The sequence below is a fragment of the Pelobates fuscus genome, chromosome 5, assembly GCF_036172605.1.
Source record: "Pelobates fuscus isolate aPelFus1 chromosome 5, aPelFus1.pri, whole genome shotgun sequence".
NCBI lineage: Eukaryota > Metazoa > Chordata > Amphibia > Anura > Pelobatidae > Pelobates > Pelobates fuscus.
The window spans coordinates 54,964,814-54,992,060 of record NC_086321.1 but is presented as its reverse complement, the minus strand read 5'-3'; the positions used below and the strand labels follow the sequence as shown (position 1 = coordinate 54,992,060).

Sequence of the window (27,247 nt, the reverse complement as noted above, 5' to 3'; positions counted from 1 at the left end):
AATACCTACCAAAAATGTTGCAAGACACAACTGGTGAACCAGCATCATAGACGTCCAAGACTCATTGATACACATGCTGGCGTCTGGTTCGGGCCTGTTATTTTGACACACACAACCTAACTAGAGATTGTTGCAGACCACGAACACTCCTATGGCAATAGCATTTCTAGATGTCACTGGTCTCTTTCTCCCACCGCCACACAGCAAATATTTTTCAGGAATGGTTTGAGGGACATGACAGAGTTCAAGGTGTTTGCTTTTGAGGCATTACATGAGCAAGAAGTACTCATCGCCTTAATAATTATTTGCGTAATTTGTCTAATATTTTGTCTTAATAGTTACTATTGTTTGGATTGTACAGTGGTATTTCCCTGCCAGTTGCTCACGTCTTTAACCTCAATTTTAAAAGTCTTACCATAGTAAAACTATACAAACCCAAGAAAGACTGGCAACATACACTTCACCTGATCCACTCTGGACCTTGAAATCAGAAGACAATAAATAGTTGAGCCACAACAGTGATGTTTTTATGCAACCATCAAGTAGACCTAGCAACATTTCGACCCTGTGAGGGTCTTTGTCAGGCTTAGGCCACTAGTGAACACATAAAGGGTTAACTAAGTAGCCATGCCTACTTTGCACACCATGCATGGAATAATTCTTGGCTCTTAATTTAAACCGAGGATGTCTTAACCTTGGTTTAATACAGGCACTTAAAGTGAGAATTTGAACCCTTGCCTTTAAATAATGAATACTGTCATCTTTGATCTGTGTTAAAGAAGTTGCAATGTCTTTCTGGGTGTCTCTCATTGCTCAGGACCATTTACTTACTTGACACTGTGGAAGCAACAATTATATCTAGAACGGATCATTTGTTTTTTACTTAAGCTTCCTGATGATTCATGTAGAAGTCTGTCTTCATGTAGCACTGAATAATTACGTTTACGTATCAACACAAATACAGATGCAGAACAGTGAAAAGGCCAAATGCTAAGTGTGTAGTGTTATGAAAGTTTCATACGGGAGTTCTGTAGGAAAATGTAACAATTTGCCCACATCCAGAAATAAATACTCAGTTTAAATATGAACGTGGACAGACAGAAGGAGCCAGACATTTATCTGTAAGAGACAGGTATCACGCGGTCATGGAAGAGCCAACACTATCTCACCATCTCCCAGAACCTGAATTCTTGAAGCAGGTTTTAAGGACCGTGCAAGTGTTACTTTATGGGTTACAAGGACCCAAATGCATCTAAGCCTCTGTTAGTACAACTGGCAACAATGTAATAATATACAGAACTGCCTTAAAAGTCTGAAACTACTAATTTGTTAAACTACGTAGTTAAGATCAAAGTCACATTAATCGATTAAAAATGGGTGTTTGCACAGCTGAAAAGGCATACTGACATCTTTTTGACAAAGACACATAAATGAAAAACGCAGCATTCAAACAAAGTACAGGAGAAGTGACATGAACAAAACCCATAGCAAGCTGCTCATGGATAAATCAGCTAACACTTTGCACTATGTAAAGAGGTACCAAAAAAAGCATATTTGTAACTGATAACATCTGCTACAAATATGTATAGCTCAAAGACCAAGCTTTTTAAAATATTTACGTTTTTGTCTGTAGGACTCTAGACCTGAATTGTCTGAACTAGATTTAAAAAGTTTGGGACATTCTAAGAGATAATGAACCGAAGCTGCAATGGATTCCCATGCAATTCAAGTGTTTACAGATAGCCAACTGCTTAAACTGATTTTACAGCTCTAACTTGTTCTAAACAAGGTCAAGTTTGGTGATCACAGCTGAACCCCACTTAGTGATTTTTTTTGTTTTTGCTCCAAGTTGCCTAACTCGACCTTTCTCATATCATGTGCTATGTCTCATGTTACAAGGCACGCATTTGACATTTTACATAGCAACATGGCCTATTTCAAACACATGGTTTAAAAACAGAGGGCAGAATTTTCTCATTGTGCTGCAGTTTGACTAACAGCCTTAGCACTGCTTAAGTAAGTTTATTAAAAAGGTACTTTCACTGCAGCATTCCACGACTGACAGGTAAAACAGTAATAATTAACATTACCATAAACTACGTACAGTGTGCTTGCAACGGCGTAGGAAAGAATGTGATAAAATTTATAGTGTGTTTGTATCAAGCATAGCCCAGCTCTGATTTTCTTAGATAGCTTCAATCCTTTTTCCATTGTGTAAATGCTGTACATACTAGATCTCTCTTGCTCCTGCTGTAAGACAGGCCAGGAGACACGGTCATAAATTAATGTCCCATTTCTACAGCTTGATAACATAACAGTGTTTGATGTTATAAACCGTAGGCATATGACCTTAAACAGAGGGATTGAAAACTTGGTTTCCCACGTACCAGAATTTAGAACATGTGATCTGTGTTGGAGGGTGTTTGGTTCCCTAGAAAGGAAAACTTGAGCTAAGCCAATTTAGGCATTAAGAAATATAAAAGGAAATTATTTAATTCTGGATTAATAGAAAAATAAAATGTTTCATTATGTCAAGCCTGGGGATAGTCGGACTACTTAAGAATTTTGGTTAAAGTGTACCAGAGGTACCGGTGAGAAGTGATGGTCGAAGAAAAGGCTAACAGATTTACCAAGATACTTGTTCCACATGGGCTCCAAAAAGGGTGCAAAGAGTATTTAGGGGTTTGAAAGGAACAGGAAGGTGTTGCAGCTTTTCACAGTTTAATTTGCAACTGGTGTGGAGTTACTTCAATGTAAACAGTGACAGTGAAAGATTATACAGCAGGGGAGGCAACCTTTTAGTACTACTGTGTCAAAACAAGATCTTGGAAGTCCCTTGGCGTGCCAGTCCTATTTTTTAAATTGAGATGTGTATGTTGCTGTATTTTGTGTGTGTCATTTATGGGTGCTGTAGTTCCTATGTAGCATTGTATTTGTGCATATGTAGGCTGTTATATTGTTCATGAGTAGTTTGTAGTATTATGTATGATACCTTTGAAAGTGGAAGTGTGAAGTTTCCTGCCGTGCTCTCTGCACTCGCCTCGTTTCCTGCCGTGCTCTCTGCACTCGCCTCGTTTCCTGCCGTGCTCTCTGCACTCGCCTCGTTTCCTGCCGTGCTCTCTGCACTCGCCTCGTTTCCTGCCGTGCTCTCTGCACTCGCCTCGTTTCCTGCCGTGCTCTCTGCACTCGCCTCGTTTCCTGCCGTGCTCTCTGCACTCGCCTCGTTTCCTGCCGTGCTCTCTGCACTCGCCTCGTTTCCTGCCGTGCTCTCTGCACTCGTCTCGTTTCCTGCCGTGCTCTCTGCACTCGTCTCGTTTCCTGCCGTGCTCTCTGCACTCGTCTCGTTTCCTGCTGTGCTCTCTGCACTCGTCTCGTTTCCTGCCGTGCTCTCTGCACTCGTCTCGTTTCCTGCCGTGCTCTCTGCACTCGTCTCGTTTCCTGCCGTGCTCTCTGCACTCGTCTCGTTTCCTGCAGAGCTCTCTGCATTCATTTCTCCAATACCAGGTTTTGTCTGCATACAACCTTTTTTAGGGTAATAGAGTACACTCCTGTAGCCTTTTGATATTGTGCATGAGCTTTCTTCTGAGTTTCTTCCAGAGATTTCTTGTTTCTGCTTTACACAATCATGACAAACTTCTCCTAAATCTCCTCTTTAAGGAGATTTTGTTATGTTAATTATATTTAGAATTTATATATATATATATATCTATCCTGTTAGCAGACGTTACTATACAACTTATAGTTGTAAAAGAAAAAGATGTAACAAACCAGAATTGAAAGGATAAATATATGAATTGGCATATACTGCAATAAAGAAAGATACATTGAACATACCGTAATGATAAATGAAGAGAATGTGAATTACTTTCATTTACATGAAAAATAAAAAAGTCTCCGACTCTGTGTAGAAAATAACCTTAAGGAAAGCTTGCACAGAGGATGGCTCTCTGGCATCTAATTGCAACAGCAGTTTTATAAAAACATCTAATTCTGATGAGATCATGTCTATCCATGTTCCACATTAGGCTCTAATCTATGCCTTTTATAGATATAGAAGCTTCATTATGAAAGGTCACGAGGCAGCGCTATGATATAGAGTTCTCACGAGACACTTCTCTTCAAGGGTCTCCTTACTAAATTACAAGATAGGTAATTCAAGAAAGGATCATCTGTAAATCTTAAAGCACCATTGTCCTCTCTCTGAAAACACCAGTCAAGGCACACATTGTGGTGGTGGAGGAGAAAAAAACCCATTGCTTTTGTTTCTCCTCATTTTTCTATGTTGCCTGAAAGGTGAAAAAGACCGCTTTAAACAACTGGCAGCGGGCCAATATGGAGGCCTCTACTTCCTGGGTAAAAGTTACATGACTATGACTATTTTGAATTTCCATTTTTTTATTTTACTTTTAGGACTTCACTTTGGTAGATACGCTAACACAGAAATAAAGGAATTGGGAAGTGCTTAACATTCCCATCTTAGTATGGCAAGCAAAGTGTTAAGGCATTGCTGGACATTCTGGCTCAGAGACGGTTAGAGAGATGTCAATTTCAACATACAGTTAAAAGGAAAGCTATAGTCTCCATGCTCTTAACCAATGAGCTGCATGAACGTTGAGTAAGTAAGATTGCTAGCAAGACAGTAGAACCACAGTGGTTGTGAGTCTATCAAACATTATAACATTATGACAGATTACTTTCTATGGAAAAGCCCCAAACTTTTTCACAGTATTCAGACGATTTTGTGGAATTAAAGGCTTGCAAACGTCAGCGTGTTTTCCCACAGACTTGTTCAAGTATCACGCTACAAATCACCTTTTTATTACATACATCGCAAATCTTATTTTGTTGTAGAAAACCACAGACGAGTATTGTCTGCTATTGCCTAAACACTATAAATCCTGTTTTTACACAACGTTCTCCTGCGTTTTCAAGGAGATGTTCTCAGGAAGGGGGAATAAGCATTGTAAGATTTACAGGCATTGGATACAAGGCAACGTACATTGACCAGGAATGGAGTAATGCCTGTGAACTATTTGTCATTTATACTGCGTTGTCTCTGGTCTGCAGCAGTAGACACAATGTGATAAGATGACAATTTTACCAGTTATCAAACAACCATTTCCCTCCTTAAATCCATTCCTTGTTATTTGGGTTAGAAACTTGGATTACTGTTAATGTGATACATATTCTATAGTACCATGGTCCCACTGGAGACCTTACAGGTGAATATGGGATTTAATAGTCTCTGTATGGCCCACAGCATGCTTGGATAGTATTTATATTGTACTTTGTTTTATTACACCATTGTTTCAATAGCGTCTGGCATCCTAGTAATATATACCCTGCACAACACACATTTTCTGCAATCACCACATTTATCTTTTTCCTTTTAGAGGGCATTGTAAAGCATGGCTTGCAGAATCAAGTCTTTAGCGGAATGTTGTTAAATATCACTCTGGGCACCTGTACAGCATTCGTGTATGTTAAAGGGACACTCCCACCGCCATAAAAACATAAGCTCATTTAAGTTGTTATGAGGGGCACGAGTGTTTGGGCGATGTTTCACCTTCAGGAGTTAAACAATTATGGCTATACAGGTGGCTCATTCACTTAAACAAGTGGTTCTAAACTAAATGATGCTTGCATGTTCAGCATGGTTACCAGTTATTACATAAAGAGCTATTGGAAGCCAGAGACTGGATGAAAAATGTTTGCCTCATATTTAAAAAAAATCATCATCTACACAGCTCTAAAGATGGATGATGAACCCTATCCTAGAGGGTTCCATTAATTGTGAAAATAAGACAAACAGTTATGTGTTAAGTGACTTTGGACCAAATCCACTTTATTCTAAAGAAATAATTGAATGTTTTTTTATATGACTTGTTCCATGAATGCTGCAGGTTTACAATGATACACCACCCCAATTGTGTCTACTTTGCCTTATATTGACTTATTAAAAAGGCTTTGTCTACAGTGTTCATAAAACATCAGCATAACGTTGAAAAAAATGTGTCATCAAACCCTAATGCATAGGATTTGAAGCATGTACAAGCAACTTGGCCTATCTTGTGTGCCCATTTTTTTTTTAGTTTTCACTTAAAGTGAACCGGTAATGCCAAGTTCAATTAAAAAAATAAATGTGTAATGGCTATTAATTCCTTTAGTTCCGTGCACATCAAGATTCGGAGGAGCCACTACGCATTGCTCAAGGCTTTCCATTTGAGAACGTTTGTGAGTGCAATATTTTACTCAAATTACTTGATTGATGGACTATGGATTTAACAACTATTATTTTAGTCTGTGTTTCGCATAGGACTGGCGTTTTCCTTTTTTACCCCCATATAAGCTCTCTATTAGGGCCAGGGGAAGGTCCTTAGGGATGTTGTCCATATTGTTTACTAGTCTGTTACACTTATATCCCTAGGTGAAGTTTGTTGTTTGGTATAGTTTTTGTATATATTCATATTTAGTAAACACACCACCCATTATTCCATATATTCAAAGAGATCATTTATTTTTCTTATATTTACTATTACAAATTTAGAGCTTAGTAGACAACCCTCTTCATCTTTTCTAGCTATTTACCTTGCATACCTTTCCTTGCAGGAAATGTTATTTCTTGTAAATTGTGAATGTCATCCTTCTGTATTTGCCATGTCATGACTGCACAATTGACCATAGGATTCAATTAAGACCTCACTTGTCTAGCACGATATCTTGATGAAATGTGGTACTCTTTGAAACCACAATGCATCCATCTATCTACCAGCAGAAATTTATTTTCACCTTTTTTTGAAAAAGAATTTGTATTCTAAGCTTTTAATATATATTTGATGCAAGTTAATCGTCTGCAAACATGAAAAACTTGTGCATCGCAAGATCCGCTTCAAGTAATCATCGCAATTTCATTTATACATTTAGCAAGTGGAATCATCACAAAATGTATAAATAAATAGTGGGATATACCACATGTTGCCACAGTCATGAGCCGGGCTCTGTCAGAATGCACAGATCTATACACAGCCCATTGCTGCTGCCATACTAATACTTTATGTACATAAAAGACCGCATAGAAGTAGGAGTTACAATTTTAAAGAAAATGTTAAATTTTATCTAGAAAGTTGTGACACCATCAAACACATGACATGTCAAATAGATAGAAATCTTCGAATGGCAAAGCAGACATTTAAAAAAAATTTTTTTTTTTTTAAATGATCTATTTTCGGATGGTAAGAGATCATGGTTCACTCTTTTACATGGAAGCAATAAAACCCATGAAAGGCTTGTAAGCCTCATGCCGTATCCACTATATGTAGTTTTCCCCATTTAGTTACCTGATAATCCTTTGGGCGGCGTACTGATGAAGCGAGCGGAACTGGGCAGACATGTTTGCCAGGGCAGCTAAGCAATTTGTGTGAAGGTATTTGTCCTGTAAAAAGATTAATAAAATATATATTAAAATCTAAATACAAATTACAATCTAAGCAATTTTGGGCACCTGTTTTAAAGAAGGATATCATGGCACGAGAAAAAGTGCAGAGATGAGCTACAAAATTGATAAAAGAAATGGAGCATTTTAGTTATGAATTTTTTTTTCAAAAATGTAAATCTCTTTTGTTTGGAAAAAACGGCGCCTCAGAGGGGCTATGATAACATTATACAAATATATTCGGGGCCAGTACAAACCATTATCTGAAAATCTATTCATAAACAGGGCTATACATAGGACACGAGGTCACGCATTTAGGCTGGGAGAAAGGAGATTTAATCTAAGGCAAAGCAAAGGTTTTCTTTTTTACAGTAATAACTATAAGGATGTTAAATCCTCTGCCTGAAGAGGTGGTTTTAACAGAGTCCATACAGATGTTTAAACAGCAATTGGATAAATACTTGCAAAAACATAGCATGCAGGGATATAATTTCTAATTAGTGGTATAATAGCTGCTTGATCCCAGGAGATATCCGACTGCCATTTTGGGGTCAAGAAGTAATTTTCTCCTAATTTGTTGCAAAATTGGAAGCACTTCAGACTTGTTTCTTTGCCTTCTTTTGGATCAACAGCAAAAACATATGTGAGGAAGGCTGAACTTGATGGATGCAAGTCTCTTTTCAGCTATGTAACTATATGTAAATACAGTGGGCTGAAGTGTTTATAGTGCCAGGATGCCCTTCTTCTCCACATTTTGTAATGCTTTGACTTCTTGCCTGGGAACTACTGGGTGCCGCTCAATGTCTATCTGCAATGGAAATGAGAGCCAGAAGCTCCTACTAAGAGTCATTGTTAGCTCTCCTGAGCCAAGTCCTGCCATGCAGGGCCAGCTCATTGGCTGAGAGCATACAGATGCAGAGAGGCAGTGAGGGATGCCGGCAGACTCCATTAGCAAACAGTATGACTACTTACATTTGGAATGCATGTGCAAGGAAAATGTTTTTAAATGTCTTAAAATGTCAAGCGAAAAAAGGAATATGTGGGTTTCTAACTCCATAAACATTCAGATTTTTCAGGAAAGAAAAAGCTGAATGTTTATGCAGTAAAAAAAAAAGATAATGCTTTGTGCTATTTATCATGAAGCATAATATATTTCTCACTCATTGGATGCTAAATTGGATCTTTCAATATGCGCCTGGTTTTACTGGTAATTTCCCAATATCAAAATAATGATAGAACATGGATATCATGAGCTAGTTAAACAGCCACTACAAGACCGATTATTTCAGTTTATTTTAACCTAGTTTAATATAATCTGCCTTTTTACACTCCCTTGGCACACTGACTGGACCCTGACTGCCAATTGTTTATAACTTGTTTTAGAATGGTAACAGTTCATTGCCGAGGTTCCAATCCCCACTAAGCACTTTTTAAATGACAGACAGACAGGCAGGTACTGTCAAAAGGCAACAAGGCAGTTTTACATTTAATATCATCTGATACAGGTTTTCCTCTTGACATTTTTTTTGTGTACACACTGTTACTTGCAATAAGCGGCCAGTGGTGCCAAAGCCAATCATTCCTATCAGTGTGGTGGTAGCCAGGAGGTCTCAATACAGGCTCTCAGTGACACAACTTTGGAGTTAAACCATAGAAATCATAAGGCAATAGTGTGCCCAGGGACTCCAGAAACCGTGAAGTGCCCTCAAACATAAAACCAGCTGTCTTCTGTCCACGGTTTATTAATGTGATAAATAATCCTAATATTCCTTTAATTACTTTTAAGTTATGCAGAAAAATGAAAGTGCATGTTTTATATACACACACACATACCCACTGCGTAAGGTAAGTTTGAGTTGGGATATTTAAATGACCCCCAAGGAGGGCAACTGGGCTTAGCCATGGCCCAGCTGAAACATTAGGTAATGTAGTAACTGTAATGTGAGTTGTTACGATTCATTTTCACTGATCTGGAAATGGATACGAAGGATTTTGATTTTAATTAAATATGTGAAAAAAGCTGATGTCACTGGAAATACCGATTCCAGCTCTAAGTTGGCCCTGATTGCTGGCATTATCACTTTGTCAGAAATCTGAGCTTCCCAAAACATGCAACCAATATTCGTCATTGTGGAATATTTAGCCCAAAAACACCATCACACAGGTTTATTCACTAACCCAGGAACTACACATTTTCAACAGAACTGCTAAATTGGAAAATAAAATCTCTAACTCAGATTTTTTTTTTTTCGGACTCAACCATTTGTCGTAATATAGGCAGTTACCCAGGCAATTCTCTGTAATTCCAGGTTTAGTGAATACATCCCAGAGGTACACATAGGGCATTCAACCATGGTATGGTTTAAAGGAAACAAACTCGTTTTCCTGGCACTACAGTGTTAATAGGTCCCCCCACCCTCATGACCCCCCTCCCGCCGGGCTCTAGGGGGAGAAAGGGGTTAAAGGCTTACCTTTCTTCAGTGCCGGGCTCCCTTGGCGCTGGAGACTCTCCTCCCTCTGACGCCAAATGCGCATGCACGGCAAGAGCCGCTTGCGCGCAGTCAGTCCATAGGAAAGCATTCTCAATGCTTTCCTATGGACGCTGGCGTCTTCTCACTGTGAAAATCACAGTAAGAAGCGCAGAAGCGCAATGACCCTAATGTAAACATAGCAGTTTCGCTGCTATGTTTACAGCAGGCAGGGTTAACCCTAGATGGAGCTGGTGCCGGGTGGTCCGGGTGCCTATAATGGTCTTTTAACATGATCCAACTGCGAGCTGTTCAAATAATAACAATAAAAATAAACACAGGTAGTAAAAGGTTGCTGCACTAAGATTCCTTACACAAGGTATTATTAATAGATGGAGATACGAGGTCTACAATGCCTTTAACATTTTCTCAGGTAAAGGGATTTTCACCAGGAATTGAACCTGCCAATATGATTAGTACATGACTGTAGAATTAAGAGCATTATCACTGGTAATTCCAGTGTACAGGCAATGTTTACAGCTGGCGTGTCCAATCCATAGACCTTTGGCCACATGCAGCTCTAAACGACTTGTAATGCTGCCCATATGCTGCCCGGGGGAGCCCATTACTTACTGCGCTCCTACTGCACAGCTTCCTTGCGCGCCCTCCCGTGATCAGGCAGCTGGGATATCAGCATCACTATTGGGCGCGCAGGGACCTTTGAAAGAAGAGCACAGAGATCCCATCACAGCAGCACCCACAGGCGACCAGGGAGATAATCCACTCCTGCCCTCCGAAAGCAAAGTAGGGAGGCTGGGTGGACCACTTAATCACTAAATGTGTGTGTATGAACGTGATTTTTGTTTGTGGATGTGATTGTGTTTTTTTGGTTCTGTGATTGTGTGTTTATATCTGTGATTGTGTTTGTGTATGTCTGTGATAGTGTGTGGGTCTGTAACGGTGTGTGTATATAGGCCTGTAATTGTATGTGTACGTATGTGGGTCTGTAATGTATGCGTGCGTGGGTCTGAGATTGTGTTTGTGTATATACTTAATTATGGCAATCACACATAAGAATAACAAATAAAGGAGCTATCTACTAAATAAAAAAAAATATCAAAATTAGGAAAAGGGCTTTTGAGGATGTGGCTGACTGAGAGACTGAATAGATGCAAAGCTGTGGAACTCTGCACCTGTTCCATGATTAAGACAGTTTTACCTTTATCCAGGCTCCACAGGGAAAATGTTTTATTTCATCTTCACCCCCTGCCCCCCCAGATGACATTATGGGGTGCAAGCACAACACAAATGAGCTCATTTAGTAGACAGTTGGCAGAGAGAGTAGGACCTGCCAAAGATGGGGTACATTGACGTTTGTGGCAGGCTTATGCAATGTATGATCATATAGTGTAACAAAACCACCATTATTTTTTGCCTAGATTAGGGGTTTTTAATAAAACTAGTCAAATCTGTCAGCATCAAAGTAGCTGTTTAGTTGATAAGTGAGTGCGCTGGATTTCTATTTTTACTGTACTTATTGGCCCCCAGCAGCACCCCATTTAAGCATGTTTAGGTGAGTGCAGCCAGTCCCTTGTTTTCTCAAAACCCAATAAAACACAAATAAAAGAAAATAAAAAAAGGTCTTTTGACGTTTCATTACATAAAAAATTTAGATTGTATATTTTATGTGCCGCCCAAGGTACTTCCTCTTCGCTCAATGTGGCCCGGGGAAGCCAAAAGATTTGACACCTATGATTTACAGAGTAAATGGAAAAAGATGGACCAAAGAACAAGTGTGCATGAACATAAAAATCACAACATTAACTAGTACACACCAATTAGTCTCGCTAGGAAACTACTTGTATATGTTGAATGCACGGAGATAGCACAACAGGATGGAGAGGAATAAAACGGTTTTCTTAAAAGTATGGACTATTTTTTAAACTTGCACTGTCAATACTGTGTACGGTCCCCATTAATGTCATCAAAAGCCTCACCCTTGTCCGTGTCATGTTGTATTGAATTGTTCTTATCACTACTAAAATCAGCAGGCTCCCCAAGGAAATTTCGGTCAGCACTCGCTCTGAATACCACGTAATATTTTTCAGGATCTGAAAAGATTTAAACAAGCTTTTTTTTTTCGTTTTACAGCAAAATTGTAACAAAACTTTATTTTATTTCTTTTTTTTTTTTTTTAACAAAAAAACAACATTGTTTTTATATCTGGTGGTATATTTAAGGATTAATATTATACTAGATGTGGTACAGCATATTATATCAAAGCACACAAATGATACAGAATAGTGAACCAGGAGTTCTAGAGATGTCATAATACATCATGTTTTTATTTCTTAAATATATGGAATAATTCAACTAATAATACAAATCATGGGAAGTGGCTTCTGAAGGAATTCCTATTTAATCAGTTTCTTTAAGTTTTCTCCCACCCACTCTTCCCAGTGAGAGGAGGGGTTTTGTATTGTAGACTAGTGGTTTCCGAGATGTAAAGAGACCTTAGTTTTCAGTATTTCCTCCACATCTAATTGCAGAGCAATGATGCATTCCGTCACGTTACCACCTACACCAGGTTTGATAATAGCTTTCCGGTAAGATCTAATTGCCAGTTAACTCCCTCTGCTTGTTACACAATAACCCTTGTAGATCCCTAGCTAGGCTTCTTTTAACCCATTCAGTGACAATCATGTGATCCACAATAGTCATCCTCCTGGCCTTTTATTAAAGGAACAGTATAGGCACCCAGGCCACTTAATTAATGGAGTGGTCTGGGTGCCACGTGCCCCCCATTCTAACGCTGCAAATAAAACCATTGCCTTTTTACGATAATAGAATATTTTCTTTAAAGGGTTATTCTGCCTCTATTCTGCCTGTACGCTGTCTATGGCAACCACTAGAGGCTTCCATGAAATATGACAGCCACTAGAGGCATTTAAACCCTGCAATGTGAACATCCGTTCCTATAGAATGGCAATGTTAAAACTACAGGGACCTGGCACCCAGACCACAACGGGGTGCCTGTTTCCGAGAAAGAAAGGAAATATATATATTTTTTTGGAATGGCTTCAAAATTTCCTGAAATTTTACATCTCCATTGTGGCAAAAAAGTGCACAGATTTTTCACCACCTTTATGAAATATATTGAATATGAAGAGAGAAAGAGAGAATAAATAATGGTCACAGCTAATACAGATTTGACTTAGATTTTCCATCTGTTCACTCACTTTGCATTTTGTTAGCCGATAAAAATAAACTATTAATATTTTTATTTCTAACTGTACTGCATTTTTACCAACTCTCTAAACTTAATTGAGAAAAAGATCCCCTTAGACCATACAGGACTCAATGTGAAATTTAGCTGTGAACCATTTACCTTTTCCTTTTTTTAAAACAATCAAAACAAACATGCCGTCAATGATATCTTTCAATAATTTCCTCAAAGAAAAAGGAACTTTTTAACGCTCTTACCACTTGGTGAATGGATCGATTGAAGCCATCGTCTTCTGTTAGAATCAGGAGAATTATGAGCGCCATGTACACGTGATGGGAATTCCGCTCTTCCACATGGTAAAGAATCTCCAGGATTGGTATAACCTGAAACCAACATGAAATTTTATACATCCTAGTTTGCATTTATTGAGGACTTAAAATGTTAATATTAGTTGATATTTTGTAGTTTTTTTGCCACCACTTTATGAATTGCGTGCAAGAAGAAGGATTTGATTTGATGTACCTTGTCAAAATCAATATTATTTGACATCATAGGATTTGGGGGAGGAGGGGAACAATGTCCTACTAATGAATCTGTTTCTTCACCAGTGCAATGTGTGTCCTGGCGGGGTGGGCAGGCAACTGAGAACTGTTCTGGTTTCCAGCAGGGAAGTTTAACTCCCTGTGGAAGACAGATATGATAGGGTCATATGGCAGTAGAACAGCTGATAGAGCACTGTGTTACTTGCAAGTCCTGGATAAATTTTAACTCAGGCTGAGGGAGAGAGATATATTAGGGTCAGATGGGCCTGCAATAAAACTAAGGAATGGGGAAGATGCATCTGTGGACATTTGAGGTAAGGGTCATTCAAGCAAAAACAAAAGGGAAAGATGAAAAAAATCACAGAGATAAGGAGGAGGTATCCATGTAGGTCAAGCATGTCAAACTTGCTGCCCACAAAGACCATCTTTGCGGCCCAGCAAACCGTGAGTACATGCTGATGTTATAGCAGAGTAGGCTCCTGCTCTGCTAACACTTACCTGGCCTGGGAGGAGGGCCAGCGAGGGAGCTCTGTGTTCCTGCTCCTCACTGCTCCCTCGCGCGCGCCATCTGTAGTGAAGCTGGGTGCCGGATTAGGACGTCATATTCCTGCACCTGGCATCACTAAACCGCGCGAGGGAGCAGTGAGGAGCAGATAGAAGGACCCCCGGGAGAGGCCCCACATTGGCTCCAAAAGGTAGGGAGCAATAAAGAAAAGTATGTGTGTGCAAGAATGTGTAAGTGTGTGAGTGTCTGTCAGTGAGTATGTGTGTGTGTGTGTCTGTATGTGTGTGTGTCTGTATGTCAGTGAGTGTGTGTTTGTGTCTGTGTGTGTCAGCAAGTATGTGTGTGAGAGTATGTGTGTCTGTCTTTCAGCAAGTATGTGTGTGTGTGTGTCTATATGTGTGGGTGTGTGTCAGTATGTGTGTGTCTGTGTCAGTGAGTATGTGTGCGTGTGTGTCAGTGTATATGTGTGTGTGTGTCAGCGGGAGGATCAGATTTGGCACAGGGTGGTAGAGGGGGTGCTGGGATTTAGTAGAGGGAGATGCTGTTTTTTTTTTTTTTATATACTGTACTTTTTAAAATAAACCTACGTAAGGTATTTTTTTTTTTTTGTGGCCCACATAAACTTAAACCTTGTTTATGTGGCCCGTGCCAGACTTTGAGTTTGACATGCTTGATGTAGGGAAATAAAACTATTAAACAAATAACAAAAAAGATATATGGGCCTGAGCTGGTTAAACTAACTTTTAACATAATGGACAAGACATAAAGGTGATAAATTATGCAATGTGCCAGGGATAAGCAAAGTATGACTAGCACAGGCTTACAAAGTCATGGAAATCAATGTTTTATACAAGGGTGTAATTTCAGAAAAAGTGACAGTTCTCTTTCAAGAGGATTTACCTTCCTGTAACCAAAAAGCCAAGTACTTACTAATAAAGAAAATAAGGAAAACTTAAAGGTGCAATCCCATCCTCCCAGTCCTCCAGTCAGACAAATTAAATAAATTACTATAGCTTAACAAGGCAGTTTTGGTGTAAAGATCCCGCCTCTGCAGACCTACCTCTTAAGTTGTTCTGGCACGTTGAGTGTCCCTATAAATTGATCAACTCTCTGACTGACCATTATATCTGCCATATGCTCTGCTGCCAAACTGTGGGTTGGAGAGGGCATCTCTAGAAGATGCTGACTTCTGTGAGCAGCTATCTTTGGCTCTTTATTAAAGATTGCTCAATTTGTTGGTAAAGAAATCAATATAAAGAGAGATAAAGGAAATTGAAATCTAGAGAAAGTGATTGCTCGTTCCCAGAAGTTAATAGTTTTCATTGTGCAGACATTTTTTGTTTTAAAGGTTTTTGAGGTTTCCAGAACCCAGTACCTACACATCTACACCCACCATAGTGTTTGTTTAAAAGCTGTATAAATGTTCCGTTTAGACTGAGTGCCTAACGCAATGCTGTCCATCGATTAAATTACATCAATTTAAAAAAAGATAAATATCTACAATAACACCTGCCTGCTTTCAGGTGTACTTTACACAAATTATACCGTCAACAGGCTTTCTACTGCAATGATCCAATGTCACAAAGAGAATAAGATGGAAGTAACACTTTGTCCTGCTATTATATAGAATGCTCAATGCTCTGTATCTACACAGACAGGTATAGTAAAAAAAAAAAAAAAAAAAACAACCTCATGCTGCTTGGTAAGAAAAACTATTTTGCAAAAGCATGAGCCAGCTGCCCAAAGCAGCCTGTTAAGTACCCAAAATGAAGCCCGTGGGAACCAAAAAGTACCTGCCTGTTTGTGTCCAAACTCTGACAATTACTGCTATAGGGATCATTCAGAGAAAGTACAGTCACCCTTGTGTTACTTCACATGCAGATAAAAAGTATTAATTAGAAAATAAATTGCACATTGCTTAATTTATATGGTGACAAACTTGCAAAAACATTTTACTATTATTAATATATTCAGCAAAAATTGTGTTTTCAAAAAATTCAAATACAATTTTTTGCCTGCAAGATGAACTTTTTTTCTTTCTCTTAACAAAAAAAAAAAAAGAAGCCAATCACATTCTGGTTGAGCATTCAGATGTTGCGTGCCAGTATCAACGATCAGTGCACCTTACAACCAGAGTAATTCATTGCCGTTTCGACATCATGTAACGACTGTACCAGTAGCAGAAGGGCACAGTATTCTTAACATGACACATGTATGTTTGTATTATATGAAGCTTCCAGTTTCCGTGATAGCTATTTTTTTCAATGTTTTAGTCATACACTTTGGGGACAATTAAATGTATGTTAACCCTCAAAGTGTCTGTCCAGTATGTCTAGCACGCATGGCTGAAATGTGTTACACACAATTTGCAAAAAGCATGAAATATACTCACAAGGTTTTCAATATCTGTCCGAGCCAAGACATACGTCCTCATGTTGGTGTTCTGGTGCAGTAAGGTATAGAGGAGAAGTGTGGCCTGATCAGACATTTGCTGCTCGCATAGAGCTGTATACAGACTGTTAAAGTTAATCTGAAATGAGTGTGGTGTTGGGGTCGGCATAACAGAACTGTCTGAAATACAAGATCAAGAATGTTATAATAATAAATACGGTGTAATATAATAATAAATATAGTATATATGTAGAGGAAACTATGGGTTCATTATTTTTCTTGGGGTGTAATGTCTTAATCATACAATCACACGCAATAAAGTTCTATTTAGGTCTGAAACATATGTTTTATCAACACCCTGTCTAAAGCCACAAAGGTCCTGCTTACTCTTAAATATTAGTTGTTTTGTTACCTGTACTCATACATAACTAATTATTTTGGCACACTGATCGTTGATGCCTTAGGAATTACAGAAAAAGCCAAACACTAGCCTTGAAGACGAGACAGCGAAGATTATTATCCCAAAACCTGGTTTTAGAGGGATTTTTCATAGCCCTACATCAGCAGACTACTTACAGACTACTGACATTCGTTTAAATCTATTTCCCCTGTATCAAATGTAATACAGTCTGGATCTGATCATCTAAGAAACACATCTTGATAAATGTCAGGGCTCTATTATAGGCAGATTGTTACAGGGATTAAGAAAGTTGGTCAGGATCCAATCAGCACTGACTTCAGCTAGTTTAGTAAAGGGATTTTAGGGAATAAGTTTCTCATTTCCTTATTAATATAAGATTAATATAATACAGACATTTGTCAGTTTTATGATCCCAATTCTTTAAAGGCCAAGTGTTAAATCTAAACAGAGCGAGACACATAACAACCCAATCAGTTCTGCGGTGGGTGGTGTTCTATAATAGGCTAGAAGAGGAGAAGAAAGGGGAGAAAGAACATTTCCAGCCATATGATCTTTCTGAATGTTCAGGTTTCAATTTGAACAATGCTTTTAGATGTTGACTTTTCCTGGATCACATACAACCATTAGCAATCAGACTTCTCTCCTGCAGTGACAGCATGGAGGCATGGATGGAAGTGAAACTGAATATATATGTTGTGCTAGCAAAATTCTAAGATGTATAGATAAAATGCTAGATGTCCATTACATTTGTTTTTGCAATGACCTGTATGAATCCATGTCTGTCATCAGTCAATATCTAGTTTGTAAAAGAAGCACTAGGTAGTGCACTGGGCTTACACATCCACTGTAGCATCCATACCTGCATAAATAACCTAAACTAAAATAAGCCAGCAAATTATTAGTAAAATTGGCTCACACAATATACAAAAATTATATGCTATACCGAATGTGCCACTAATATGTATGAATGACAGACAGACACACTGTAATGTGTTTAAGGCATATTAAATATATATGATGAAAGTTTATATATTAAACTGAAACATTAGCCTAGCAATACATTTTTATATATGGATTAAAAAGAAGTCGCAAGGGGCTCTATCGGAAAGGTTGGTATATAATAGCAAAATACAGTGCCTGGCACCAGTTCAGTTGAAGTCCTTGAGTGCAGTATTTGTAATATAAATCATCCTATTTAGAATATAGAATATTTTACTTGGATTTATGCTACAATAAAGAAGTAGTAGTCCACGATAGTACCAACCCTCTTTATTGTAGCATAAATCCAAATGAAATAGTTAAAAATAGTTAACGTCTCAGTCCCGGATCAGGGCTGAAACATTCACTATATATAATATACTATTACAAAGATTATAAACCAATAGAATGTCCATGTGTACATGTGTACTTCTCTACATTTAACACTTTGGAACAGAACTACCATTTACAGTTATGGACTCATAGACCTATTTTCACAACCGTTATTAAAATGAATGCATACCTTGTGTATTCTTGAAAGATGTGATTGCTTGTCTGTATGGATTAGGACAGTCTGGAGCATCCGTCATATTGGCTAGAACCAACAGTAACAGCAGACTCTGGTTGGCAAGGGGAGAGTATTGGTCCTGTTGGGGTGTTGGTTTGCTACCTACTCCACCTAATGTCAACACAGTCCATAGACCACCTGAAAGACATTGCCGGTTTTATTTCATCTTTCACCAAAAACAATGAGAGCAGTAAAAGTCTATTTTGCCATAATAGGCCCTGTGCATACAACACAAATACAATGTCCTCTATGAATGGCTTCTGTAGTAGTGAAGGTATACCACAAGCATGCATTATTATAGACATAGCATGTCCTACTTCACATGGTAAATTAGGAGAGCAAACCAATGATAATGAGTTAGTAAATTAGTTGACCAATATCCTTGCATTAATCAACGATCAGGTCTAATCATACAGAACCATTGCTTATGATTTGCAAGCAGAATAACTGAGGTCTTTGAATGCCATTTCATCTAGTAGGAAGAGTATGAAAATGCTGTAATGAATGTGTGTAACAGAAATTTATAAAATGACAGCACTAAAAAACAATCACCATGGATACCAATGGAATGTTTCCACAATTCAATGTCAAATATAATCTCCTCACCATTTGCTCTGTGTCCAAAACATTCAGTCTTTATTCTTGCGCTGCACAAGTGTAAATTGTATTTGGTTGTTCAGTTTCAAGAACAGTTAATATCTGGCCCCCATTCACTGGGGATCTGGGTGAAATGGCCCAGAATTAATCAGGATATAGCTTCTTGTCCATCAGCTCAAGCCCCTGCCACTAGGAATCAGAGTATACCATCAATTAAATGACCCCTTTTCATTAGTGATCTGGGTTCTACCAACACCTCAATGGCTCCATGTCATTAAGGATCTCTTTATATTTATATTAATGTCTCCATAACACAAGGGATCTAGTTGTATTTTATTCAATGGCTCTCCATGACTAGGGTTGTGGGGGTATCCAGATATACAAGTATTTTAACTTGAGGTCTAGGTGACTGCCAACTCAGTTGTTTCTATAACTAGGGATCATTTTGTTCATCTTGCTAACAAGATCCTCATCGGTTTTAACCAAAATAATCAAAAAGGTATTAAAGGCTCAAATATCAAGGGGAATGGCAAGAAGAAGAGAAAGTCCTAAAGTTGAAAAAACGGGGGTGAGGTGTTGTGTGAGGAAATAGCTCAACAAACCATAAAATGTGTATGACAGGGACACAATGGAGAAAAAGGAACAAGTATAGACAGGAGAGATGGGACAAATAACAGCATTAAAACAGAACAAAATATACTTCTGTTTATTCTTTCATTGGGTATAATGGTACACCCAATTTATACCAAAATAGTTCTAAAGCAGTGGGGAAATGTAGATAGATATAGACATTTTAAGATACAGAAATAAAACAATTAACATAATGAGGACTTTATTAAGAATACCGGAATAGAAATCCTCGGTATACAGCTGGATGTGACTCCCCGGCATATCGGCCAGGGCTGTGTACTGAATGGCTAGATCCCTGGAAGGAAAGTTAGCTTTCCAGGGTGTGGTAACGCTACATATGCCATGTTTCTGTGCTGTGAGCTTAACTCAAGTAATCCCATCTTCCTTTCTCCAAAAAGCAAACACCCCACTTACACACATGAGCTCACTTTCTCACCATTCCTTGTTTGATGGTATTTTTCTTTTTCTTTCTTTTTGTGCCAAAAGGCTTGCATCTTTGCACTTTTAAAACAAAGTAAGCATGTAACAGTTTGGAAGAGAGCACTGGAGGCACAGATGATGCCAAGGTTTTCGGTATGAACCAGTTTTATATGGGTTTGTGTATTTGGATAGCATAGGTATTTATAAAGTGCAAAGCAGCCCATTTGAGAGAGTTTGAATTGCACACAAATTACATGTTTTTTTTAGAGAATAAAATGACAATATAAGGCTTAATAAAGATGACAGGCTGATATCAAAAGGGTTTTATGCACATAGCCACCCACTGTATGCTTTATTTCTTCTAATATTGCCATTTACTGGGTAGTCTACGTAAGATGCAAGGTGGCTGCATGCTCCGACCTTTTGGTTCCATACTATCCATACTTTTAGCACTGTTTCACATTCACCTGCCGGCTCACAGACATTGAGTTTATGGTTCTGTATCAGGGCAACAAGAATGAATCCCTTGTTTATTCCCTGTAAACTAAAAGAACACATGCACATTAGAGGTGTACAATGGTTCCAAGGCAGCTACCATGTTTATCATGCAAGGCTGGCTCTTCGTGACCATATCCACCATCTTAACTGCCCTGAGGAAAGTCACACAATGCAATTGAAATTTTGATGGAAAGCTAAATAAAATGTAAATTTGTGGGATGCTTAACGATGCTTTCTATCGACATGTTCACTACTACAGCCTATTGACTTTTCTAAATTAAGCCCATGCATGAGCACAGAGACTCAACACATTCATGCGTCACTCTATGATCAGAATGTATTAAAACTTAAATTATCAGAGATGAATGGCACCGTTCCTCAGTAAAGCGGTAGGTGCTTCATAAGACTAACCCTCTTTCAATACTTCATGCTGTGCATGGGTTACATGCGATCTTAAAAAAAAATCAATAGATGTTCAACTCTGCAAAGCCATGAGAAGGAAAAAGGACTAATGAGGTGCATAATCATATAACGATTTTGCAAACACATAGGGAAAAAAAAGTTGCTGTGAAGAAATAGATATTTAGTTCATCAAGGAAATCTGGAGGTTTAGTTGGGAGCAACATAATACACCTTAAAAATGAAATTCTTAACCAGATCTTCAAATCAAACACTTTCAATTAATGTCAGAACATACGTTTGCCCACTCACAGTGAAATACGAGATCTTGTTTACGTGAATTAAACTAAACTCTTTAAGTCTTTTTTTTTTTTTTTTTTGAAAGCACAGATATTTCTTAACTTGACCCAGGTCCAGGAGGCTAAAGGCTTGCCAACATTTCAGATCGCTAAAATAACAGAATGTTTTACTTCTCTCTGGCTAGAACACAATATTACTGATGGTGGGAGGATCTCCAAGAGGAGAATGACTGCAAAGAAAACAAAGTTGGTTGTGAAAAGGCACAATGAAACATGGAGTCAGGGATGTCCATCCAAAGCCCACCAGCTATAAGGTTACAATTCACAGAACTGATACATAGATTCACATTCTCTGTCATAAAACCAGAAGAAGTCTTGCATAGATCAGTTAGGTAAACTGTGACCAAAAATGTTAGTGGCATAGTAGCCAAGCTGGTAATACATTATTTAGAAACGTCTAGTATTTGCTTCAAAGTAGGAGATAAGCAAAGTACCCCAAAACTGTCTGGACTTATTCACCGAATCTTACCAAATTTATTACATCACTTTTACACAAACTTAAAGCTCCATGGCTATTGTCCAACCTAAGTAAAACAATTAGTGCATGTTGAGTAGGCGGATCCAAACATAATTACTTTCGGAAATCTGGAAGATGTACTCATATAAGGGTACCAGATAGGAAATGCTACCATGACATACATAAACATAATACTAAACTATTTTCTCCAGTATCGTGACTTACATGTAATCAAAATGTATTTTTATATAAAAGTTTTGTCTCATTCTACAGAATAAACTTGAGAGGCTCAGATGTATAGTTACATAGCTGAATAGACTTGCTTCCATCAAATTCAAACTTCCTCACATATGTTTTTGCTGTTGATGCAAAAGAAGGCAAACAAACCCAGTCTGAAGCATTTCCAATTTTGGAAAAAATTCCTTCTTGGCCCCAAACTGGCAGTCATATCTCCTTGGATCAAGCAGCTACCCCCCACCCCCTAATTAGAAATTATATCCCTGTATGTTATGTTTTTGCAAGTATCTATCCAATTGATGTTTAAACATCTGATAAAAACCACCTCTTCAAGCAGAGGATTCAACATCCTTAAATAGTAGGAAACAAACATGATTTCCATCTGGTGGTAAAAAGTTAGTGGGTTAAAGGAATAGACCACACACATCTAACACATATCAAGATAAGAAATATGAGTCACTTCTATTTAACAATGCTGTGGCACTGGAAATCCATCCATTTTGCTCTTCCTTTCTAAGGCACTTTATCTACTCATCTAACATTAAAGAAAATAAACGACGTTGAGATATTATACAACAGTAATCCATTCTTCTTTCACTAGACATTCATGACAAATATCAGAGAAATGCTTTTGGGTGCTCTTATGGTAACTGTATGTATAACGGCATCCCCACTCTGGACGTGTTCTGCAGCACATCAACATTTACCATTTTACCTAGTACACGGTTCTGTGTACTGTAAATAATTTACACTGTCAAAATACTTGATCAGATAGTTTGTTTAGAATAATTTTGAAATGTGAGTAGGGTATCGGTCCCTAGCTAAACAACATAACCGTTTTAAATTGTAATTCTTAGTTTAACCTTTAAATACTATTTTCTGGGAACCCAGCTTGAATCAAATATGAGAACTGTCTGCACGACCTAAAGAAGGATTATAATCTTGGCTGTGTTTTTGACTCAATAGATGAATTTGGGGGTGTAATCACATCTTACATCAGCTGGCTCAAACTGGTGTTGGGAGACACTGGAAAACAGAGAAGCTGAGCAATGCAGGATGTGAACGTGAACTGTTAATTAGTGCAATTAACAAGGTCACCAGCTGCTTATTTTTAATCCTTCATTGGATCCTATGTAATATTTCCAATAAACTTAACATGTAAATGGTCTAATCGGAAAGATTATTTTGCATCCATTCCACAGAAAGAATCCAGAGAACTTGGACTAAACTGCAAAAAATAAACAGTTGTTATATGGCAATGTTATATTGTATTTAACATTCTAGGCACTAAAATAGTGCCACTCAAACGGTTAAAATGGATCTTTATTCTGCCCCACATATTAATAATTACATTGCAAATCCTTGTGTTTTATTTAGTTTTTGCCTGAACCTAAGAGACATCAAAGGCAAGACTTAAGCTGCATTTCATAATGAATCCAATTTCTGTTTGAAAGTAGAGAGGGGGAAAGGTTAGAATTTCCAAACTGACATTGATCAAGATGCCAAAGCAAAGTGAAATATTGGGTAAGTGTTTATTTGCCTGTGGTAGGAAAAAGTTAATGCCTCTCTTGATTTCTAAGCATGAGCTGCAATCCATGCACTTATTGTGTTTTCTCAAAAAAGGGAAAATCAGAGTCATGTCTCTGCGTGGCCAGATCTGGAAACACACATGTGAAGTGGGACATTCCATCTGCTCTCCGGTCATGGGAAGAAATCTTAAGCAAAGATTTACCATTGAGGACCAGGAGTGAAATGGTGTTCACTTCAAATCACTTAAAACATTGCTGGCAACTTCTGATTATTTGATACCTGGAACATGAAACTTCAATTCATCTTCTAGAATCTCTAGACCATGAACATAGAGCACACTTCCTGCTGTCTACATAAGAACATAGAACCTCAGCATTCCATGTACTGTAGAGAACTGCAGCTCCAAACATCTTCAAGACAAAAATTACAAATGTCTTCTTACACAAAGCTGTCAAACTGCAGTTCTCTAGCTTATGTATTAAAACTCCTATAATCATGGAGGGCAAATGTCTGACAATGTTGCTCTAGTCAGGGCTGGCACAGACAGCCACCCTACTGTCAATGGACTAAATTCGACACAATCTCTAGCAAATATAAAACGAGATGTCTCATAAAATTAATATTTAAGTATATAAATTAAGTAATTGACATATGTAGCAAATGGATGACAGGTTAAAGAGCACAATAAAAAACATTAAAAAGACAAGAAATCAAGACATTACAATATTACTGCCATGTTTATATACAATAGACGGTGGTCTATTTAGTAGCCAAAGCCATTTAAAGGGACACTATAGTCACCTGAAGAACTTTAGCTTAATGAAGCAGTTTTGGTGTATAATACATATATCTATCTATATATATATATATATATATATATATATATATATATATATATATATATATATATATCTATATCTATATCTATATCTATATATATATATATATATATATATATATATATATATATATATATATATGCAGCCTCACTGCTCAATCCTCTGCCATTTAGGAGTTAAATCCCTTTGTTTATGAACCCTAGTCACACCTCCCTGCATGTGACTTGCACAGCCTTCCATAAACACTTCCTGTAAAGAGAGCCCTATTTAGGCTTTCTTTATTGCAAGTTCTATTCTCTTATCCCCTGCTATGTTAATAGCTTGCTAGACCCTGCAAGAGCCTCCTGTATGTGATTAAAGTTCAATTTAGAGATTGAGATACAATTATTTAAGGTAAATGACATCTGTTTGAAAGTGAAACCAGTTTTTGTTTTTTTTTCATGTAGGCTCTGTCAATCATAGCCAGGGGAGGTGTGGCTAGGGCTGCATAAACAGAAACAAAGTGAAAAATTTATTTTTCCTCTACAGCAGTCACTAGTAATGGCTGGGGGAAACAACAAAACTTGACAGCAGTAGCTGTGACTTTTATAAAGCATAGGAAATATATGGAGCCAAAAGTAGACAGAGTCGCTTGAAGGATGTTCTCTTACTGAACTTACTGGATGTTCTCTTACTGAACTAGTAGACAAGAGGAATTATGATGAAATGTAACAAATTGACAGGTAATGGCACAATCATTAGGGAGTCAGAAGATAACTGCAGCTCTCACTGCCATGATCATACAATTATGATCAGCATAGTCTGATCTGCTCTAGGTTTTGTTTGGAGGAGATAGAGAACATGGAGGCAAATTAACCAGCTACTAGCAACAGGCTCCCAACCTGACTGGCTAACACAATGCAGAACAATACTGATCATGAAGGATCCTCACAAGGGAACACCACCATCCAACTACCGACCAATAACCTGTCTCCCCACAACATGGAAACTCTTGTAAGGCATCATAGCCTCCGAGATCCAAGGGCATATGAGTCAATATATGAGCAATACTCAGAAGGGGATTGGAAACACCACCAGAGGATCAAAACACCAACTACTGGTAGACCAAGCAGTCACAGGGGATTCTAAGGTCAGTCAGACCAATCTGTGCACAGCCTGGATTGACTACAAGAAAGCCTAAGACACAATGCCACACACATGGATACTGGAATGCTTGGCTCTCTACAAGGTCAGCAAGACAATAAGAGCCTTCATCAAGAACTCAATGGGCAAGTGGAAAACAATTATAATGTGGCATATACCAAGGTGATGGGCCATCCCAAATGCTGTTCTGCATAGACCAGATCATCAAGAAGAGTGGATACGGATACAGGTTCAAGAGTGGAGCAACCATCAGCCACCTACTCTACATGGACGACATCAAGCTGTATGACAAGAATGATTAGGACATTGACTCACTCATCCACCTGACTAGGATATACAGCAAGGACATCGGCATGTAGTTCGGACTAGAGAAGTGTGGGCGGATGATCTCAAAAAGATGATCAAGACAGAAGGACTTGAAGTTCCAGAAGGCCAAATTTCAGCAAAGAAAAGTGGGCACTCACAGTGAAAAGTTGGCACTTGTTTAGTGAAATTATTTTAGCAAATGTATTAGCATCAACGTTTCGGATCTGTTCTCGATCCTTTCTTGAGAGAGAATACACCAGTACAATACAACATTGTATGTGTATACAGTATTATATAAATGCTGCATTGTACTGGTGTATTCTGTCTTGAGAAACGATCGAGAACAGATCCGAAACATTGATGCTGCACTAATAAATTTGCTAAAAAAGAATTTCACTAAATAAGACCTGTGAGTGTCTACTTTTCTTTGCTGAAATATTTAGACATATTGGTTCCAGTGTGGTGCACCAAGGCATTACAACATTTCTTTTGGAAAAGTAATTGGGGAACAGTGGGTTTCATTCCTACGACCTGGTTGTAGAACAAATTGGTAAGTCGGTAAGTGAGAAATTAAAGGATTCTCTGCTCTGCTGCGTTCTTCTATGTTAGGGGAAATTTCCCTGAACATAGACGAACGGACCAGAGCAGGGAATCCCTCTAATCTATGTTCGGGCAATTTCCCCGAACATAGATTTAAGGAATTCCCAGCTCTGGTGCTCATGTCTGTATTCTGGGACATTTCCCGGAACATAGATTTGAGGGATTCTCTGCTCTGTTGCGTTCGTCTATGTTCGGGGAAATATCCCTGACTATAGAAGAACGCAGCAGAGCAGGGAATCCCTCTAATTCCCATGACGGCTCGCACTTACCACCCCGCGTAAGTGCGAGCCGTCGTAAAAAACAGGTTGCAAAACGAGGACCACCTGTTTTGTGTGTGTGTGTGTGTGTGTGTGTGCATCCACAAAACACACACCGTGTATGCACTCTACAAAAACAGCTTCCTTGGTGGCGGGACCTGAGGGTGGGCTTAGAGGCGGACCTCTGGGGGCCCAGACCTTGACATGACTTAGGGCCCCCAAAATTTCTGATTGTGGCCCTGTCATCAGCTAAAATGCTAGGGAAGAGGTAGGCAAAATTAGCCACTCCACATGTGCCCGCTATCTCCCCTGATGCTTAAACAGCATAATGGCTGTAAGAGCATTAAGGTAAATGTAGCACACAACATCTGGAGTGCCGAAATTTGCCTACCCCTGTTCTAGGAAATTGCGAGGTTGACATCTCTACGTACCAAGCAGTGGCAA

The 27,247-nt window shown here is 38.5% G+C and overlaps 1 protein-coding gene across 3 annotated transcripts in view; it reads right to left on the bottom strand.

Moving 5' to 3' along the window:
• The window catches only part of DYM (dymeclin), a 337,693-nt gene that overhangs the window by 184,812 nt on the left and 125,634 nt on the right, over nt 1-27,247 (bottom strand). For all 3 annotated transcript variants that reach the window (XM_063453857.1, XM_063453858.1, XM_063453855.1), the window contains exons 9-13: nt 18,487-18,669; nt 16,566-16,744; nt 13,384-13,509; nt 11,898-12,011; nt 7,338-7,432 (exon numbers count right to left, since the gene is read on the bottom strand). In XM_063453857.1, the coding sequence (XP_063309927.1) occupies nt 7,338-7,432; nt 11,898-12,011; nt 13,384-13,509; nt 16,566-16,744; nt 18,487-18,669 (697 nt within the window). The remainder of the gene's footprint in view (nt 1-7,337; nt 7,433-11,897; nt 12,012-13,383; nt 13,510-16,565; nt 16,745-18,486; nt 18,670-27,247) is intronic.